The sequence below is a fragment of the Colias eurytheme genome, chromosome 14 (assembly GCF_061535395.1).
Source record: "Colias eurytheme isolate Ceu_HAF_F1 chromosome 14, ilColEury1 Martin Lab GWU primary, whole genome shotgun sequence".
Classification (NCBI taxonomy): domain Eukaryota; kingdom Metazoa; phylum Arthropoda; class Insecta; order Lepidoptera; family Pieridae; genus Colias; species Colias eurytheme.
This window is the reverse complement of record NC_142993.1, coordinates 5739260-5758315: the sequence shown is the minus strand read 5'-3', so window position 1 is coordinate 5758315 and position 19056 is coordinate 5739260. Positions and strand designations below refer to the sequence as shown.

At 33.8% G+C, this 19056-nt stretch overlaps 1 protein-coding gene across 1 annotated transcript in view; it reads left to right on the top strand.

The window, feature by feature from the left end:
• The first annotated feature begins 1401 nt into the window (after window positions 1–1401).
• Window positions 1402–19056, top strand: part of cpo (RNA-binding protein) — a 152676-nt gene continuing 135021 nt past the window's right edge. Inside the window, exons 1-2 of the mRNA XM_090109520.1 lie at window positions 1402–1565; window positions 17833–18536. Coding sequence (XP_089965646.1) covers window positions 18477–18536 — 60 coding nt within the window. The 5' untranslated portion in view covers window positions 1402–1565; window positions 17833–18476. The remainder of the gene's footprint in view (window positions 1566–17832; window positions 18537–19056) is intronic.

Genomic DNA, 19056 nt, shown 5'->3' with positions numbered 1-19056 from the left:
ATCATCGCAATTGTTATACAGATGAGGCGTGGAAAATGTTTGATTGTAGAAGTCTTTATTTACTGGTCTGAAATAATTTGCCTTTGTTATAAAATCGCCACTATGGCGCTGGCCTGTCCTATGGATATTTATTAAATTATTAGTTTTCTCTATTGTATGCTACGATATAAATTAATTAATAATCTGTATTTCAGAGCTTTGATTAATATTTAATTTATTAATAAAATGAATTCACAATAATCACTAAAGTAGTAGGTAGGTCAATAGATTCTTAACGTACTGAATAGCTGCATCACTACCTAAAAACACAAAAAGGATTTTATTTTCACTTAAACTAAGTAAATGCAGAGTTTTGAAAAGTAACATTTAGTACCATTTCTCGCAATAATGACGTAATTTCGTCCAAAACCTGCACTCGACTGCTTATAATTTGTTTTATATTTTGTGTTCCCTCTGTCCCGGTTGGCAGATTAGTCCTCAACAGTAAAGCCCTTTACATTTCATTTCAAATTAAGTTTATGAAAAGCGATGGAAACGTTATTTTAAAATATATTCATTGCATACGCTCCTGGTGAAAACGATTAATTACACGGAGGTGAATTGCGTTTCTCCAAAATATTTATTTAAAATACATTTTATCCGTATACAATACGAGGATGCGCATTTAATATAATTGCACTTTCTGTTTTCATTCAGCGGAAGATACGGAATTCTGTCTCTCCGTTGTATTTACATTATTAAGGTTGTACGCTATTGTGCGATGGATTCATTTGAGGGTAATAGAAAAGTATTCTTTATGGCTAAGCTATCGTTTAGTTAGAGTTATAGCGCACCATAAACTAGGGTCAAACTTGAAGGCGATCGATACACAGGTTTACTTATCCATGGACGCATGGGGCCGGACACATCGCGTGCCACCTTTAATACAAAAATATCGATTTTTCCACAAAGCCGCGTCACCGCAATCAATATGCCTTTCCGCCCCATGCCTAATTACGCCCACCTACATCAGTCAAACATCCGTTAAAAGCTCCGTAATCACCCCGCCGGTGGAATACCATTGAATGTCTACCCTGAAAATAGCGCATACTGAATCATTCAAAGTGCACAGGAAAACGCTTCATTGTAAACGTTTTATTTAATTTTCCCTCCATTTACTTTTTTATAATTTCTGCCGGGCATAAAAAACGATCCGCCGCCGCAGGAAGCGCGCACACACAAGGGCTGCCATATCTGGACGCACACATCGACAAGAACACCTGTCTCGGGAACGAAAGGTGTGCTCAAGCGTGTGGAGAAGAGACGACTATATGTGAAGTCGAGTAGTGAGAGAGAGAAGTAGATGCGCGCGCAGAGTGTTGGCACGCCCGCCGCGCGTCCCGCTCGCTCGTGAGCCCGCCTGAGAACCGTCAGTCAGTCTTTCGCGTGCAAAGGTAGTGCTTGTATGTGCCACCTTTGCTTTGTCGCGGCCGACAGTGTCCGTAACTGATATTCGGAAAATTGTGCATGTGCGTTTTCCGACGAAAGCAGTGTGTGTGCTTGTGATATGTGCTATTGTTTTCTAGGTAACGGAGGTTGTTGTTTAAAAAAGGCTGCTCTATGTTTATTTACGCTATTCAGTAGTTAGAGACCTAAGTTATTGGTGGCAATAGTTTTTCCGTTTCGCATGAAAAGTTAAATGAAAAAAAAAAGTTTAAAAGGATGTTGCTGGTATGAATAAATATTCCGTTAAAAGCGCGCTATTCTTTCACAAGATTAAAATTTACGATCCGTTAATTGTTCGCGCCGCTTAGATAAGCATAACAAACTGCGCTACACAGACAATCTGTAGTTTAACTAGACATGTGTTTGAAAATACTTTACATTACTCGGTAAATCTTATAAAGACGCACATTATATCCAAGTTTGTTAAAACTTTCTTAGTTGCATATAACTCTAGATAAATAATAAAGATATGTTTGATAGTTATGGTTGATGATGTTATCTGGTTTAAAAACAATTAAATTATTAAATCTTTAATATGTATTTTAAAAATAAAATAATAATGAGATTTCTAATATTGTTATTAGGATATCTCGCTCTACCTACATAATGATGAATTCGTTTGAATAAGGCCCGAAAACTTCATTCACACTCATCTTCATTTCACAATTTAAATAGCAAGTTTCTTTAATCCTTGGCCCTTATTAGTTTATTAATACAATATTGTAATGAATCCAAAACCTTATAAGTATGTATTTGATATCGCACAATAACGATAGTACCTACTTAATAAATGTAGAGTGGTAATTAAAATAATAAAATCTATTAATAAATGACGTAATTTTACGATGAATTCAACGCAGTTTGTACTTAGACATACCTTGTAAATGGTGTGTATTAGTTTCACATAATATTGTGAAATACAGTAATTGTACTGCATTCCTTGGCCAATATCATACAGTTAATGAACATTGCATGTCAGAAAATTGGAATAGAAACGTTTGAAAGTACTAACTGACTGTACGCTCTAATAAATTAGGAGTAGTATAAAAATTATTTAGCAACACAAATAGAATTAAAGGCAATTCAACCATGCGTTTTCATATCTCAATTATTTATCGCTATCTAAAAAATAAACAATATTATACAGTTTATTCACAAAAAAATACTTATTTTCATTGATAGGTAGGTAGTCGTTATTCATATCGTATGCGAACCTAACTATATGGTAATAAGAAACATTGATGCGGTGACATAAGAATATTATCACACATTACCTAGGTATATTGCAATCATACTTTTTGTAGTAGCAATGCACATTGAATCACAAAAACATACAATGTTATATTATGGTAACGCAAATGCAAATAAAAACCTACTAAGTATTCTAGTATGTTCTGTAAACAATATAGGGTCATTGCGCCTGTTCGCGTCCACATGCCTATTCGCGTCCATTTTGCGGATATCTTTTAGAAAATTCACGAAAATAAGTATACTTTAAGTAAAATTGTAATAAGAAAATTTTCCGATAATACCTCAATGTATAAGAGACATGCACACATATTCAAAATATGCCTGCGCACCGCCTATCCTATTAAAAAAAATTATTTAATTTTGGCTATTAGACGAGAGAGCTAAAACGCGCGGTATTTTGAGAAAAAAATAGTGCGCAGCGTCGCGTTTCACGGTAAGTATCTTATTGTTAAATGTGAATTTTTGAATATGTAACTGTTTCTTTACTTTGCTAACAAAACATGGAATAGTATGGATTATAAATCAGCTTATTTCTTTTACAATTAATAGCTAAAATAAGGTGGACGCGAATTACTACACCGAATTTGTACAACTTCCATTTTGCGTCCACGGTGGGCGCAAACTATACCTATAGTGCATAACAATAGAACAAATTGCGTCCACATTGTTTTTCATTAAGTAGCAATGAATTGTTTGTTAAAATATGTAATTTAAAATAGATTGTAAATTTTTGACTAAGACTACAAGTTGATAATTAAAATTTTCATTCAAATTAGCAATTTTTTTTGCTATTTTTTCATTTTAAAATGGGTATTCTAAGAATGAGACCTAGTATCTTTGAGAATGAGAGTGAGAGTAATATAAACAAAAAATAAATTTAATTCATTAGAAACTAAAAAATAGGATAGGTAGGTAATCTTAATAGAACTGATTATTATTTATTTACATAACGTAACTTTGTTTTTTGTTAATTTTTAGTTCTATTAATGATGAGAAGATAAATATAAATAAGTTTTTCCAGTTTCCTTACAGTGAATTATATTAATAATAATGTTGATTTTAGGGTTCCGAACCTCAAAAGGAAAAACCGTAATCCTTGTAGGATCACTTTGATATCCATCCGTCTGTATGTCCGTCTGCCGGTCTGTCTTTCGGTCAAGACCCTTTTTCTCAGTAACGCGTGGAGGTATAAAGCTGAAATTTATATTGAATACTCAAGTCTACGGTTCCTTGAAGCAGTGAAAAAATCAAACTTATAAGCCAAAGCAATCAAAAGATACAGCCGTTTATGCTGCAAATTTTCGCAAATTTCGACATTCGCAAGGGAATCAAAACCTACAGGGTACTTTACGTGAACACAGACACTTGAAGTTTGGTACGAAGCAACGTCTTATAGCAAAAATAAGGGAAACATTGAAAAAAATAATCATTTACAGTTAAAACATATGAAAAAAAACGAGTTAAAACGAAACCCTCGGTGTGCGAGTCCCACTCGCATTTGGCCGGTTTTTATTAAATAACTATATTCGTAAATAAATAATTTATTAAAATCTAATTTTTATTTGCATTTATCTGATAAAATATCACCCAATACACTCTTAATTCCTTTTCTAAGCTGGTGGACGCGAACTGGTCCACGGGTGGACGCAAACTGGAATTTTTGGACGCGATCTGGGTAAAACGCCTAATTCTGCTATTTGTCTAGATAAATAAAAACCACATGATATTTCCAACACAATTGAAAGTAAATCTTAAAATAGACTATGTAATGAACACGTTACATAAATTTTGCGTTGAAATTTGTTCTGGAACATTTTTATTTTCTCCTTCAAACTTTCCAACTGCACTAAGTGGACGCGAACAGGCGCAATGACCCTAGGTACAGATAGTATGCACAAGGGGTCGCTACTATTGCATCCGTCCAGCTGTCACGATGAATATTCATTCACCCTTCAATTAACTAATTAATATGATATCAGTATTAGATTAGTAGAATTCTAGTATTGTTACATAAATGAAATAATACATATTCTATATTGTTATTGAATGGGCAGACGTAGAGACTAATTGGAGTTAATTGACGAGAATGACCTTAAGAATGCCGGTGTGATCATTAAATTTAACTGCTCATGTTAAGAGGTTAATCGAATTAGATTCAGATGAGGTTTTGAATCGGGTGAGGGTTCGCTAGAAGACAAATTAAATAATTGGGCTTTGAAGAGTTCGTTATTATTGAAATATGTAGGTACCTACCTACTTGTTCCATTTTATCTGATAAAAAGTTCTGTGGTTGGTAGAAAACAACTTTCGTAGACGATAAGAGCTATAAAAAATCGAATAAACGATACATTACGTCTCATGGTATGCACTTATTGCGAATAAGACTATGCAATTGAAAACAATACAATGCTATTGTTCTTTTCAATCAAGAGAGTACTTTTCGCTTACATTCGTTTCATTGTTGGTTTTTGTTATGCTATGGTCGAAAGGGATTGTGGTGAAATATACTATGTACTAATTTACAATTATGCTCTAAGATTCTAATGACTTTAATATTTTGAAAAGAAATAACTAGGTAATAATATTGTTTTAATGTTATCATAATCTATACAATTTTAAACTTAAGAAAAAATTAACCTTGTTCATTTAGTTATCTCAAGTTGAAAATATGCTTGATTCAGACATAGCAGGTTACAAAAAACTTTACTTCGACTTTCCTCTCTTACGAATTTATAACAAGAGTACAATAATCAGAGCAATTTCTAAACCAAGAAACATAAAATATAAAGCAACTTATTGCGATCTGAGTACCTCAGACCACAGCGTTTATTGTAAATCGAAATTTTTTGTAGCGTCTCAACGTCTCATTCTTTCCGTTCCATATCTATGTCCATTATTACAGTTTTTGTTGTCAATCCGTTCTTGTGTACTTCGTTGGCGTAATTACCGAGGCGAGTCCGCTCCGAATAGTCACTTGTAGAGAAGCCATTGTGCCGGTTTCGTTGCGTCACGACCGCGAGATCATGAGAGGTACCTACTAATAGCCGCTTGTTAAATTAATTGCGCTGGGTATTTTGATCTAGATAAATGCATAATGTGTCTTTCGACGTGTGCCGTTGCGTACGTACTCTAAATAAAGACCTACAATTTATTGAATGAAAGACACTTGAACTAAATAGAATTAAAACGAATAGGATGAGATGGACGTCAGTAAGGAACATTTGGAATACGAAGCGAGCCAGCGAAGCGATAAGCGTATCTTAAGTTATAGCCAGTTGGCTGCGCCAAGAAGACAATAATAAACCTATATACTGCCCACAATAGATACAGAAAAATAATCTTTTGTTTCATATAACTGAACACAATTCTTTATTCCATACCTATATGAAATAGGTGCTCACTGCTTATTGCAGTTATAAATAACAAAATGCTTTACTATTCTAAATTTCGCGACAAACCTGCATAGACAGTATTCATAAATAAAATGATTTGTATACGTAAAATATAGCGTTACATGTCACATTGTTTGCACATTCAAAAATATGGATCGGTTGTGATAGGATTGCAGTGGAATCAATCCGTTTTGGTCTATTTTGCAATACGCTCGAATAGAATTGTTTTGCAATAAAAAATATGTCCGCCAGTGGTCCGCCACGCTTTCTTTGGCACGATAGTTTACACAATCGATTGTCATGCCAGTTCGATAGTTTTACTTTGAATTCAGCATTTTTACACAATCATGGCGAATTGAGGAAAACTTCAAGTGTATTTGTTTTGAATTTCCAAATAATTGAACTGAATTTCAGACTGTTTAATATGGAAAGCATTTGTCAAAGAGTTCAGAAAATATTTAACTTAAACCACAGAATACATAATAGTAGCTAAACGCTACAGAACGGACACTCTCCGCCTCCCGCCAAAATTAAACACTTACCTCACCCCGCACGATCAGTCTAAAAATGGTCCACATTTTTCTACAGGGTAATTTTATTATTTCGGATTTGTGCATGATTATCGTTTTTCGTAGAAAATGGTTAGATATATTGTGCTGTTTACGGATGTATTTCATCAGAAAAACGCGAATTTACGCTAGTTTACGCTAGTCAAAAATGTGCCAACCATAAAGCGTTAACACACACATTTGCAGTCTCTACAGTGTCACTGTCAAAACGATAATTTTGTATGGAGTGTCCGGGGTGTGCTTAAACATAAATAAACAAAACAAACAAATATAAATAATACAAATGACATAAAACCACATACCTACTCTGTTCTTTTCTATGTCAAACGAGTTGGACCTAGTTAAAAGCGATGTAATAAATTTTATCAGATTTTATGTGATGTGAAAAACTAGAACATTGGTTCCTTCACGATGACTGCGATTTCCGCCAAATGTAAATATTTGCGGTAATAAAAATCTCTTTAGGCCATTAATGATACAGACCATGACTTGTTTTTCTTGTAAATAACATGTACTATGATGTATTGGAAAATTTTAATACCAAAATATCCAAATATGAATTTGTATTTAATTTTTGAGCCGTTTATCAGTTGGCTTTGCTGGAACCTATCGGTATTTGTAGACATACTTTTATTGAAGTAATTGACTATTTACTTATTCGTGGTAGAGTTTCTAATGATTAAAGATGATTTAATTGCATCATGTATGGGTGCATTAAGACTCTATTCCATATATGGACACCTATTGCAGTTTATACTTTTCAATTTTGCACAATAATATGATGAAATATCATTCAATATTTTTTTGTAGAGTTCACAAAAATTTTAGTATGATTTTACCGCTATCAGAGGGCGGTATAGGTATATTAAGAAGAGCTGGAACGTCAACACATTTACACATTGCACATGTTAGGCCGGGAGATACTGACAAAAAATTTCGGGTCATTTGTAACAGGATGGCGGTCTAGAGGGGTCTTAGTACGCAATGACAAAAAGAAAAATGATGGTCAGAACGCTGGTACCGGCGGACTAGTCGCGTGGGCGTTAGTCACACTCGTCGGATAAAAAGCGAAAGTCCAACGATTTGTAACACAAAAATTTTAGAATTTACCGATAGCCCTTAAAAAAGATGTAGGCGGTAGTGTCATGCCATACAGTTACGATGTGACTTACAGTCCGCCATACCGACGTGAATGCGTTGATTTAAAAAAAACAATTCAACCATTTGTACCGGGCTCACTTTTGCACAGGTAACCATCGTCGTGCAGCCATTTACTAAAATCGCCATGCCATACTTTTCGGACGATTCCAAATGGTCGCCATACCGCGGAAAATCTGCAAATTTTTGATTTTTTTTTTCTCGCCTAACGATTTGTACCACCCTACATTTTTTTTCAACAACTCCTGAATGATTATAAATAGAAGTGTGATAATGCTATACCTGTGGGAGGTGGCGAATGTGTATAAGATTTTTTTCTTATTGTAAGATTTTATTCGTAGTTTGAACGATTTGTAGCAGTATGGCACTAATTTTTCCCTCTATTAAAAGTATGGCAAATATAATAATGGTCACGTTGCATCATATACTTTCCAAAAATGCCGTACTGGTACAAATCGCCAATTCTTTTCATTTTTTTTACGTCTTGGCTTAAGTCTTACAATCATCCGCCCCATGTTTGCAATCTGCGATATTTTTTTTTCTAGGTAGAATTGTATACAAACAAACAGAATATAATGATCCCATACTGTAAAAAATTATTTTACGTATTGTACAGTCGTATTTTTGAAACGTGACGAATAAATTAATTTTCAAGTATGGCAGCACTTTTTCCCCCTACTAGAAGTATGGCAAATACAGGGTGTCCCACTGTTGGTATACTAAGCTCAAAGGAGGTTATAGTTTTGCATACGCTGAGTACGTAAAAAATAATTAAAAAATTCCAGACGCATTTTTTTTTAAATAGATGAATTCTTAAAACTCTATGTGTACACCCATAACAAGCGAGCCGCCCAACTTTGCCACCAGCACGTGAGCTATCGTTTAAGATTATGTTTTCATAGATAAAATGCTCATATTAGAGAAGCGGTATATGCCGGCTGCGCGAAGCTAGAGAAGAAAACATGGATTTTCAGGAAAAATTTAGCAAAAAATTTTGGACGTAATTTTTTTTTAAAGTATTTTTTACGTGATCAGTGTATGCAAAACTACAAGTTCCTTCGCGCTTAGTATACCAATAGCGGGACACCCTGTATAATAATGGTCACATTTTATCAAATACTCTCCAAAAATCCAAATGCAATACTGGTACAAATTGTTTGGCGAAAAAAAATTTTTTTTTGCAGATTTTCGGCGGTATGGTGGCCATTTGGAATCGTCCGAAAAGTATGGCATGGCGATTTTCATGGACATAATCGTCCGAAATGTCTGCACGATGATGATTACCTGTGCAAAAGTTAGCCTGGTACAAATGTTTGAATTGTTTTTTTTTTTTAATCAACGCATCACGTCGGTATGGGGGGCTGTAAGTTACACCGGAAAAGTATGGCATGACACTACCGCCTACATCTTTTTTATGGGCTATCGGTGAATTCTAAAATTTTTGTGTTACAAATCGTTTGACTTTCGCTATTTATCCGACGAGTTCGACTAACGCCCACGCGACTAGTCCGCCGGTACCAGCGTTCTGAGTTCTGACCATCATTTAGTCATTGCGTAATAAGACCTCTGTAGAACCGCCATTCTGTTACAAATGACCCGAAATTTTGTGTCAGTATCTCCCGGCCTATGTATGTGTCATATTTTGCAATTGTTTATAAATACAGGGTGATGTAATTGGTGTAGTACGAATATCTAAAAATCTATGAAGAATTTTGTGATACAGTAAATGGAAGAATTATAGACTATTTTACAGTATTTAATAAAATCATTTAATTTTTTGTCCATTTTCATAAGAAATGTCAATTTTTCTCACCAAGGTGGAAATTTGGATGATAAGGATCTTGTTAGAAAAATATAAATTTTGACTAAAATCGGCATTTTTTTTTTCAAAAATCAAATTACTAATTGATAATCAGAGTTATCACATTATTAAAAAAATAAGCCAAACTATACACAATTTTTACCTACTTGATGCAATCCTCAAAGATCATGGACATAGTGTATTGCGCCTTCCACCATACCATCCAGAACTCAACCCAATAGAGTTACTATGGGGCATAATTAAAGGGAAAGTAGCATCACAAAATGTGAACTTTAACTTGAAAACTGTGGAAGAATTATTTAGAAAGGAAGCAAATGCTATTAGTCTGGATATGTTTAGTGACGTTTGGAGAAAGACGCGAGAACGTGAGGAAAAATATATTCAATTAGAACCAAAAGTAGATAATTACACTGACTCATTTATATAATAACATTAAGAAATTCCGACAACGAAACATCGAGTTCTTCGAGCGATGAAAGTTTCAGTGAAGTAGAAGATTACGATTATGATTAAATAGATTCTTCTTCTTCTCTATAGATACTGCTTTCTGAATTGGTGGTAAATGTTAAAACTGTTAAACTGTTATGACGATTCAAAAGTGCTTCTAGAAGAAGTCTAATTGTATAAATGTTTGAGTTTGAGTTTAAAACCAATATGTGAAAACTATACAATAAACATGTAACACATATTTGTTAGCGCGTATTGGTAGGTATTACGTACTTACTACAAATATAATATTTCTTAGATATCTTTACTCGACCAAAGTCAGGAATTTAATTATTATTTGATAATTGAATGATTATTAATACTTTTATCCAATTGATTATTATTAGAATAAATTTAAATTAACTTCATCAATTGATTTACTTTTAAATTATAATTTTACAGGTAAATTATGAGAGTTTTCATAAGTAATTATATTTGCATATATATATATCTACAACGCACCCATTTTACAATTCAAGTCTAAAATGAAACTAGAGTCACATTTATTTTTGAACATACTGTAAGTGAAATTGCATAAGTGTGAGTACTGTGAACATGCCAGCTTTCCCTAATTGACCGATATTACAAAAGTAAGCAATATGAAAAGTAACAGCTGATGTCACTCAAAGCCGTCACCGCGAAAACTTCAAAACAGGTGGCCGGTGGGTGTTCTCATCCTAAATGGTTAAATAGGCGCAATTTAGGACACGAAGGCACGTCGGCTGGCCTGATTTAACACTTTGTTGTAGCAATTAGACTCAATTTGCGGCGCACATTCTATGAATATGAACAAACAAAGGTTCTTTTACGCGAAATTGGAGTACGCTCGAAAGCACTACTGCTAATGTTTTACAATTAGCAAGCGAATAGGAAAGTGTCTATACTCTTTCCTGCAGCACAAAGTTTCTAATGTTCCAGTACTTTCCATTCATTAATTCGAGCTTTGAGATTTAATATATCGTTCTACATATCAGCGGATTTTATTACATTCTATGTGCGCCGTGCGGATATTTTGTTGAATTCTAAATAATGAAAGTTTTGATAGAGTTCACTTTCATGTGAAATCCATTAGAAATAAATAATTACTTTGATAATAGATTGCTTTTTCCAATCAAAATTGAAAATGTATTTGCAATTCAATAAACAATATTAGGTACAATCGAGTTCCAATAATTATTATAAACAATCCAAAAATGCCAATGTATGATGATGATGCATGGAATGTTTATCAAAACGAGTAGGTATGTTACAATTTATGTTGGCTATACAATTGAGTTTGTTTCAGTCGAATTTCATTACGTGAATGGTTCTATTGGTTGTCAGGCCGGTTTTGTTAATTAAACGGCTTTGTTTGTTAGCCACATTTATGGAATAACAGTTCAGACTCTGCCCTGTATTTTGACGTTCATATATTTGCCTATAACACATTTTGTAACCTCCCACAAGCTTTGATGTTAAAACGAAGTTAGGCAAACGTGAATTAATGTTGAATACTCCGATGGTATTAAATCGTGTAGTTGTAGGATTTCCTTTGATCCGCTTATAGTACTCACAATAAATGTTTGCATTGCAAAAAGATGCTTTCTAAATTATATGTATGAGGAATGTTTCCGACATAACGTTGTGTTTGTGATAGAACATTGCATGCGAATCTAGTTCTGTTTGTATAGACTATAGAACATAGTTAGTAGATATAGGTAATTGAAAAGTAAACGCTAGAAACCTTTTCATTAATATCATGAACTATTTATTTATGTTATTTTTAATTTACCTACTTATGTCATAGTTTCTATCTAGAATTTTTTTCCAGAATGAATTACAGTTTATTAACACATTGGATTATTTAAACGTTATAACTTATAATAGCGCATAATCGTATTGGTTTTATTAAGAAGGAGATATCAAATGCCTTGATTCAGATTTGTTTCTCGAAGTTTCTACAATATTGAGTATTCGGGCCGCCCCTTCGCCTATCCATCTTCAGAGTAACCCCCGAAACTATTTCTTTGTACCCAAACACATAGTTTTCGAATTAAACTTGTTGGTTTAGGACGCGAACCTCATACTTTGAGTTGTTTCGTAGATGACTCATTCAGCGTTTCTCCTGGCTGTACTGCTTTGTTATTCTTTTCTAGAGAAATTATTAATAGCTAAGTTAAGAATGATTGAAGTTAATTAAATCAATTTCAATATAGTTAAACAAAAGGGAAGCTATCACACCCACGTAGAATATTTACAGTGTCCTATTACATTTTGTGTTACGATGGGTCTAGAGACAAATATTCCCTCCCATTCAGCCCTTTAATACCATCACTTTGCTATAACTAAATAAGTTCGTCAATATTGAGAAATTTATATTCAAATATATTATCTATGTATTTCAATTTCGAGTATCACTTCCTTACGTACAACCATACCTACTAAGATATAAATAACTACAGGTTTCCGCCCGCGGCTTCGCCCGCGCAGTCAAAGAAAAACCCGCATAGTTCCCGTTCCCGTGGGATTTCCGGGATTGCGTCATTTTCCCGGGATAAAAAGTAGCCTATGTCCTTTCTCGGGTATCAAAATATCTCCATACCAAATTTCATGAAATTTTGTTCAGTAGTTTAAGCGTGATTGAGTAACAGACAGACAGACAGAGTTACTTTCGCACTAGCATGAATAAGAATTGATCCTTCCATTTTCCAAATAGGTAGGTACTACTTATGTGTTTATCTTGTGTACAAAACAAATGCGTACATAAGTGTTAATTATATTACAAAAATAAATCGTCTAATGTTATTACGTTGTTCTTTATGTTCGTAGTTATTATGATTGATCCAATAAGCATCAGGTGTAATATTATGTAATAACTTGTTATGAGACCGAGCACTAATAAACTCTGGTTCATAAATGTTCTCGGAAACTATTATTGCTTTTGCAATAAATACATTATGAACTTTTTAATACTTGTACGTCACCTGAGATTTCCTGTTTTCGTAGTAAAGTAAAAATTCATATTTGCAGGAAGATATTAATTGCACCTTCACTTAGTACCTAAGTAGCTACTAGGTATCTCTACTTTTAAATAATGAATTTGCATTTTGCATCATTTTGCATAGATTAAAGAATATATAATCAAGATTAATTTGAGATTAAATTGATTCTCGCCGGGAAACTAAATGCTGTAGGTATTAAGGGTAATCTTCATAGATGGGTAATATCTTATATTAGAAACCGTCGTCAGGCAGTAGTCATAGGAAGTCATAAATCTAACTTCATAAACGTCACCTCCGGAGTTCCACAAGGATCCCATATATCACCTTTACTCTTTAACATTTTCCTTTTCGATATAACACATTGTATTAAGAACTCAAATTGCTTACTGTATGCCGATGATAACAAAATTTTCCGTAAAGTATCTTGTACCGCCGATTGTAATCTACTCCAATCTGATCTAGATAATCTCGGAGAATATTTTAAAATTAATAACATCGGTGTAAACATTCAAAAATGCCAAACCATAAGCTTTTCTCGTAAACGTAACATTATTTTATTCGAATATAGTATCAATAATCAGTTAATTAATAGAACAACTTCAGTAAAGGATCTCGGCATCCTTCTGGACGATAAATGTTTCTTCGACGCCCATATTGAGTACATGTCCAGTAAAGCATACAAATCCCTTGGTTTCATCCTAAGAACAAGTCAACCTTTTAAAAACCCTCTGTGTTTAAAAATGCTTTATCATAGTTACGTCAGAAGCATATTAGAATATGGAAGTATAATATGGCGACCATTTTTTAAAAAATATATAGACAAAATTGAAAAAATACAAAAGATATTTATGAAGCATCTTAGTTTTAAAGCAAAACATAACTTTAAGGACTACAAAGAATCCTGCATTTTCTTTAAAATGAATACTCTCGAAGACAGACGTACTCTTTCAGATATTATGTTTCTTTATGATCTCCTAAACAACAAACTAGACTGCCCCCAATTAACAGAAAATATATATTTTAACACCCCTCTAACTCGAACACGTAATACTCCTTTATTCTTTATACCACGTACAAAAAACCAATATATGAAGAACTCACTCTTTAATCGCCTGCCTTCGATATACAATCAAAAATTTTCTACTCTTGACATGTTTAACAGCCCTCGCAATCGTTTTAAAACCAATGTAATTAAAATATTATCTAACGTACCTAACACATTTTAATCATGCACACACACACATATATACACACAAACATACCCAAACGCACGCACGCACTCACCCACACACACTACTCACCACTCTTTAATAAGTTACTGTTTTAAATATTGTAATTGATAATAATTGTAAAACTCGTAATTGGCGTATTGTATCATAGATATAAGTAGAGTAAGTCAAACTGTAAGCTGTGTAGTTTTCAAAATAAATAAATAAATAAATAAATAAATTAAAAATGTATTGGGTTACCAAAATCAAATTTGCGGGATTCAGTATAGTTCGTACTTCGTAGGTATGCAATTGCACACATTTTTTATTTACTTAAATAAAAATACCCTTTAGTATATCATAAGTCTAACAATAATACAGTTTAAAAGGAAATAGTGTTTGAAAATAAATATATGATATATTGGCGGAGTTATAAGACTCGATAAATCAAAGCGTCGAAGTCGGGGATCCCGGGACTTATAATAGATGAAATGGAGGCTTCGTACTTCCGCTGCCTGCAGCTTATTTACAAATCACCTTGATATAACGCAAACAGATAGAAAATATTTAAGGATTTCATTTCAATAAGGTGAATTTATTTTTTTAATTCAAAAACTCTACTCTCTATTATTATTGCATTTTTGCATAATTTAAAAGGCATGTGACCTTTTATTTAGATATCTTTGCAATACACATGTAGTAATTTGGTATCTAAAAGGACTTCGTTAGTCCTTAATACTTCGTTATAAATTTGTTTATAAATTCAAATACTATTAGTATTATCATTGTGTTGGCGAACAGTAGGTAACTAATAACTATTGTCCTCCTTATCTCAATGTGGTAGAATCTCGATGACGTCACTGCTCATTTATTGATGCTATTAAAATGATAGGAAACGTGTTTGCTAGCAATTGATGTGGGTAGAGTGTAATTTAGTCGGATTTAATTAAGTTAATACATTTTCTGTGTATGTAAATTAAGTTCATTTTTAAAATAGTTAATTCAGGTATTATCACAAAATATTGCATGAAAATAAAGTACTTTATATTATTTATTTCTCAAATATTAACAAACTTATAGAAAAACTTTAGTATCTATTAAAGTGTTCTGTATAAAAAATAAGCAAATTTTAAAGTCAAAACGAAACATTCGATCGATGTTTTAGAATTTAGAACCTGTATAAAATATTTTATATATAGGTACTTACTACTTAGATATAATACTTTGATGGTTTGCAATTAAATGTAAAATAGATACCTAAATATAAGAAACATGTTTTCGTATATCTCATATAATACAATAAAAATGTAAAAATAAAAATACATTTGATTATCTATCAATAGGTACTTTATCCAATTATTAAACCTGCACAGGTAAAAACATTCATAAGGCTGGAGCCTGGAAGGTATCAAAATATAAAATTTTGTTGTTTATCCAGCTATAGGTACATTTTAGATGAATATCTTCTTGTTTTTATTTGTATATTGTCACTGTTTTTACATTGTTTGCTCCCAGATCAAAAAGATACAATCTTGATTCTTGACAATTGAAAACGTGAGAAAATAGCTCGGTACATAAATACTGAAGTACCAACGTGAATATCATACACATACAGCATAGTTTGAGGTATTCATTACGTTGAAAAGAATTGAGCTTTTTTGTTTGCGTGTTAGTCACGCGAAGGAGCAAAAAGCCGTGACCTTGAAGTTGTGCTAGCTCATGTAAAAAACACGTGATTGTTACATATTAAGACTGAATTGTATTATTAGACGGGCTGCGTATCAGATGCTACTAAATAGCTTGTTGACGCCTACACGACTATTAAGCGTTAACGGTGATAATAGACTTCTATTTTGAGCGGTTGTTAATTGGTTACTTTTAGCTATATTTGTATAAAATCTTTCTATTTATGACTTCTATTTCAATAAATTCCTATTTTACTCGCACTCAGTTTGTAAAGTTGTTCATATTTCGTATTTTATGTTTCTAATGCAGATACAATTTTTAAATGTAAGTAAGTATGTATGTTAAAAATAGATATCAAGTAGCTCACTCAAAATTATGATTTGGCAGAACAACAAAAAAAAAAATGATAACCGCAAGAAAACGATTACCTTAAAAATAACAACCTAAAGACAATACTAATTTACTGTGGTCTCATTAACACTATAATCACAATGACGCAACAAAGTGCAAATACAAACAGAACATAGTCTATTAAAATGTAGATATGTTACAAGGATTGAACCAGTTAGAGGGTACATAGTATGTGTGAATAGTTTTGATACTTTTATGGAAGTTGTTAATAATATAAATTAACTATTAGACATTCCTACAAATTTTATACAGATACGAATTTAGATACATATACCTACCTATATGGTTACAAATTTGTTTCGTTTTCAATCAAACCGATTATCAATAAAGCGTGGATTCGGTTCCTTATCAAAAAAAGAAGGAAGTTTTTAATTATATTTGTATAGAAGTGGCTGCTTCGTGATAACTTGAAGGAGGTAGGCGCGAGCAAAGTCGTATGCGAAATTGTAGTCTTGATTGCTTTCACATAAACAAACATTAGAAGAGATTTAAAATGTGGGGTAAAAAATGATTTCAAAATACCTATTGGATTATGCTTTAGCTCCTGGATATAAAATTGTCTTCTGTCAAAATGATTCGATAGGTACCTATAATAACTCGATCTTTACCCAATGTATGCTTATAACGATGCAATTCTATAATACATACCTATAGGAAGGACGAATCTATCGAAATAACTTCTATTGTTACTGAGCGGAAATTTTTAATATTAAGTCTACAATGTCGATTCAATTGGGATAAAATGCGTAGGTATATCCTCTCTTAGAAATCGAGCTATTTCCGTGCCAAATTTTACCACAAAAACGTCTTCGTAAGATTTCTTGCTAGATTAATAATTGTTATTAAAGCGTAAAATGTGAATCTTTTTAGTTCTGGGAACTCATTGTGGCTATGTTTCATAAACAAGAATTGTTATGATAATCATTATAACCTTATTCCCATTCGTTTAACCCAGTAAAATAATTACCAAGTAGCCGCAGTTAATCCGATGTGATGTCATCTCTCTGCTCTTCAATTTAGATAATTCTAGGTGTTTATTGCGATGACTAACAGAGTAAATGGCGGCCCGACACCCACGTGCTGCATTCGGTTCTGTTTGACATTTTAAAAATAACGTTTAATGTGTATTTTTTGAAGATTTTAGGACTCTACATTTTTATACGTGCAGTGATTCAGGGAATAGATATTTCCTGAATGCTTTTGAACGATGTAAAATTCAAAGATACTTTATTCATTATATTATTCTATACGTGAGATATTAATACAATTTTCGTAATAAACATAGAGCTGCTATACTATTCTATAAATATTTTGTATTTCATGTAGTTAGGTATTTAGTAGAAAATATCATGTAATTGATTAATATATTTTTCTTCTTTTCAGGATCACTTTACAAGTGGAGTACCATCTTACACGAATGATACTAATAGTGCAGAAGCGCTAAACAGAAACATTAATAGGCGCGTCGCATTATTAAAATCGGACTTGAAAAAACAACGCGCGCTCGTCGCCGTTGTAGTACGCGATATCTCGTGTCGCGTGTTTAGTTCCGTGTAGCCGCCACAGTCAGTGCTCGCCGGAGTCGCGCGACTCGGCCAGCACTCCCCGCCACCGCCGTGGATAACCTCGGCCAGAGCCCCCTCCCGGTGAAGAGGCTGCACGAAGCGCTTCAGAGTGCGCAAGTGAAGCGTCAGCGTCTCTCCCCCCCGTACCCCGCTCCTACCGCGATTCACCCCATCCACCAACTCGCGGTGCATCAGCACATCAAAGTGCAGCAGAGCATAGTGCAACAGAGCATCGTGCAGCAACACCAGTTGAATCTGGCACACCAGTCGCTGCAGAACTTGCAAGCGCAGAGCCTACAGGCAGCGCAGCAGAGTCTGCAAGCCGTGCAGAATTTGCAAGGAGGTCAGGGGCAAAGTCCCACGGGCGGCGCAGGCACGCAGCAGGCAGCGGGAGCGACACAGGGCGCGCTGGTGCCGCCGCAGCAGCCTTCGCCGCGGGCTTCATCCCCGCAACACAAGAACATGGAGCTCGCTTTGTGTCAGAGCATGGACTCCGTCAATACAGCAACTACAGAGGAAGAGGTAAGTTATTTCTGTTTTAAGTTTTACCACACAAGAACTCAAAAAGTATTTGATTGAATATATACCTATAGTATTATTAATAAACATTATTTCGGTCTTATTTTCTCGCAAACATTCTTTGTTTACTTAATCACCTTCAAGAAACCAATAAATTGCTTGTTAAGAATATAAAATTTGATGAACTTTTGATAAACGATCAGTATAACTTTTTACAGGTCATTAGCTACCGGTGGCCCAGCAACCCAATTGTCTTAAAGCAATAACGATAGCTTATTCGACTAACGAGTAAGGATAATTACCCCAGGGATCTGAGCCAGTATATCCTATAAAAGATTTCCTGAAAATTTCAATGAATTCATAGATAGGGATCTCATTGTGTTCCGCAGGTCTACCGGTAGCTATAAATTAACAATAGAAACTGGAATGGCACTAAAGTTCGTGCGTCGGAGAGGACTTAATGTATCGCTTTAGCAATTTGTCATCGAACAATTGTTAAGTAATAGCTAAGAGGCGCGGCGCC